The sequence below is a fragment of the Henckelia pumila genome, chromosome 4 (genome assembly GCF_033568475.1).
Source record: "Henckelia pumila isolate YLH828 chromosome 4, ASM3356847v2, whole genome shotgun sequence".
Taxonomy (NCBI): Eukaryota; Viridiplantae; Streptophyta; class Magnoliopsida; order Lamiales; family Gesneriaceae; genus Henckelia; species Henckelia pumila.
The window spans coordinates 209,393,841-209,396,535 of record NC_133123.1 but is presented as its reverse complement, the minus strand read 5'-3'; the positions used below and the strand labels follow the sequence as shown (position 1 = coordinate 209,396,535).

The following is a 2,695-nucleotide window of genomic DNA, read 5'->3' as shown; positions in this document are numbered from 1 at the left end:
TAAACAACTTCTTAAAAACATCAAAAGTGTCTGATTTTTCTCTTAGAAATCTTACCCATGTAAAACGAGAAAAATCATCAACACATACCAAAGAATACTTTTTACCTCCATAGCTTTCAACTTCCATGGGACCCATCAAATCCATATGTAAAAGTTCAAGACACCGTGTTGTCCCACAGTGTTGTAACACGGGGTGCGAAACACGGGTTTGCTTACCTTTTTGACATGCACCACAAACATATGGAACACCAAAATTTAGGTTTGGAAGACCTCTGACAGCTTCAAACTTACTCAAATTCTTTAAAGTCTTGAAATTCACATGTCCAAGCTTTTGGCGTCATAGACTAAACTCATCAACCTTTGAGTGTCTACATGCCAATTCCTCACCAAGTTGGTAGAATTTATCAACTGATCTTGTCCCTTTCATAATACAATTATTAGTATTATCAAAAACTTCACAAGTATTCTTATCAAACTTCACATGCAAGTCATCATCACACAATTGACTAATTTAAATTAAATTCGCATTAAGTCCTTCAACGTGCAACACATTATGAAGCTTTGGAAACCCTTCCACATTGAGTGTTCCTTTGCCAACTATTCTTCCTTTTGCACCACCTCCATACGTCACTCTACCTCCATTATGTTCGATGTAGTCCATGAGGTGATCTTTCAAACCTGTCATATGCCGAGAGCTTTCACTATCAAAGTACCAATTACCTGCAATGTTAGCTTTCAAGGAAGTATAAATAACAAAACTTTTAACATCAGATTTTTGTGCCCATACTTTCTTCACTTTTGGTCCATTTCTGCCAGTGTTGCGCTTGGTGTTGGGCAACATGGGAGGCAACACATGCTTAGATTCCCACACAATATAATCATTTTTAAACTTGCGACAGAAAGACCTGATATGACCAGATTTTAGACAATAGTGACATACAAAAGGACGCTTCCATTGTTTTGGAACAGGAACAGTTTTCTCCACTATGGGTTTCTTACCTTTAGAAGCGTTTGAAGGATGGTTCAAGGAATCACTGCCTTCCGTCACAAACACAGGTGTTTTGGAAGATTCACCAGTTTCAAAAACACTTTCTTTAAAACCAAGACCAAACTTATCATTTTTACCCATAGTCAAAAGATAATCAAGTTTGCTTGAACTGGAATTAAATTTAACAAGTGTTGTTTTTGCTCTTTCAAGTTCTGAGTTTAGCAACCCTAATTCCAGATCTTTCTTACTCATGAGAACCTCCAATCTAGACACCGGAGCTTTCAATTCAGTATTCTCTTTTGTAAGGGTTGTTTTCAACTGATTTCTCTTGATCCAATCACAGTACACCTCTTCATAGAGTTTTTGAATACCTTCCAGAGTATAAGCATCAGCTACCTGTTCTTCATGATCACTGGAATTATCAAGGTTAGAAGAAACAAAACAAACAGATTTTTGAACTTTGTTGCGTCCAGGTGTTGCAACACCGGAGCCAACACCGTGAGGATTAATATGAACATTTTTCTTACTTTCCATCAAAGCAGTAAAAGATATAAGATCTGCCTGCTCAGCCTTTTCCTGTTCTTATTCAGATTCATCATCACTCAGAGAAACATTCATACCTTTTCGAAGGCGATTGACACACTCATATGCATAGTGTCCATATCCTTTACACTCTTTGCATTGAACATTATCAAAACTTTTAATTGAGGACTGAATCTTACCTTCATACCTTTGACGAGGTCCTCGAGTATTAGCTGGATTTTAAGGCTTCTCTGAAGTAGGCAATTTAGGAAATTTCGAAGGTTGTGCACTTTTCACATCCTTCTTTTCTTTCATTACCTTTAGATAATCAGTGAATTTCTTTGAAATCAGGGCAATAGAATTTTTTTCAAGATCAGATTCCTTCACTTCTTGTTGAACTTCAAAAAAATCATTGTAAACATCATTAGATACTTGAAAGGAAATAGACTTACCTTTAGTGTCATCTTCGGCTTTCATCTCCATATCATATGTGCGAAGAGAACTTATCAACTCATCCAAACCCATTAGAGATGTATCTTTGGATTCATCTATATCACAAAATTTGGTGTGGAATCTTTTAGGGAGAGAACGAAGCACTTTGGACACAAGTCTCTCGTTTGAAATAGGATCACCAAGGACAGATGCTTCGTTTGCAAGACTCTTCAATCTTCCATTATATTCTATGATGGTCTCTGATTCCTCCATTCTCAATTTCTCAAATTTTGAAGTTAGGAGATGCATCCTTGTCTTCTTTACACTTGCCGAGCCTTCACAATGGGTTTGAAGTTTTTCCCAAGCATCCCTAGCACAAGTACAAGTACCAATTAGATTAAACATATTCATATCAACATAATTAAACATATCATTAAGAGCTTTTGCATTATAAATAGCCGCAGTATTTTCATCGGATGTCCATTGTGCTCTTGGCTTTGGTCCGGGTACTTCATCATCTCTCATAGGTGGTGTCCAACCCGTCAAGAACACGTTGCCAAGCCCTGGACTCAATTGATTGAATGTACATGCTCATCTTCAATTTCCAAGGGCCGTAATTTGTCCCATCCAAAATAGGTGGACGGATTGCACTTGTGTACGGAGTATCCATAACTAACCTGTAACACAAATCAGGAACTCACTTAGTAAAGTCAAGTGGTGGCTTTGATACCACGTGAAAGAAATGGTGTACGT

General features: G+C 37.4%; 1 protein-coding gene across 1 annotated transcript; it reads right to left on the bottom strand.

Annotated features, from left to right (window-relative positions):
• Positions 1 to 315: 315 nt before the first annotated feature.
• LOC140862699 (uncharacterized) lies at positions 316 to 2,467 on the bottom strand. Its single transcript, XM_073265731.1, has 6 exons — positions 1,963 to 2,467; positions 1,829 to 1,908; positions 1,711 to 1,761; positions 1,000 to 1,564; positions 542 to 720; positions 316 to 420 (listed from the first exon to the last, which is right to left on the bottom strand). The coding sequence occupies exons 1-6, from the start codon at positions 2,465 to 2,467 to the stop codon at positions 316 to 318; spliced, it is 1,485 nt and encodes a 494-aa protein (XP_073121832.1).
• Between the last annotated feature and the right edge of the window lie 228 nt (positions 2,468 to 2,695).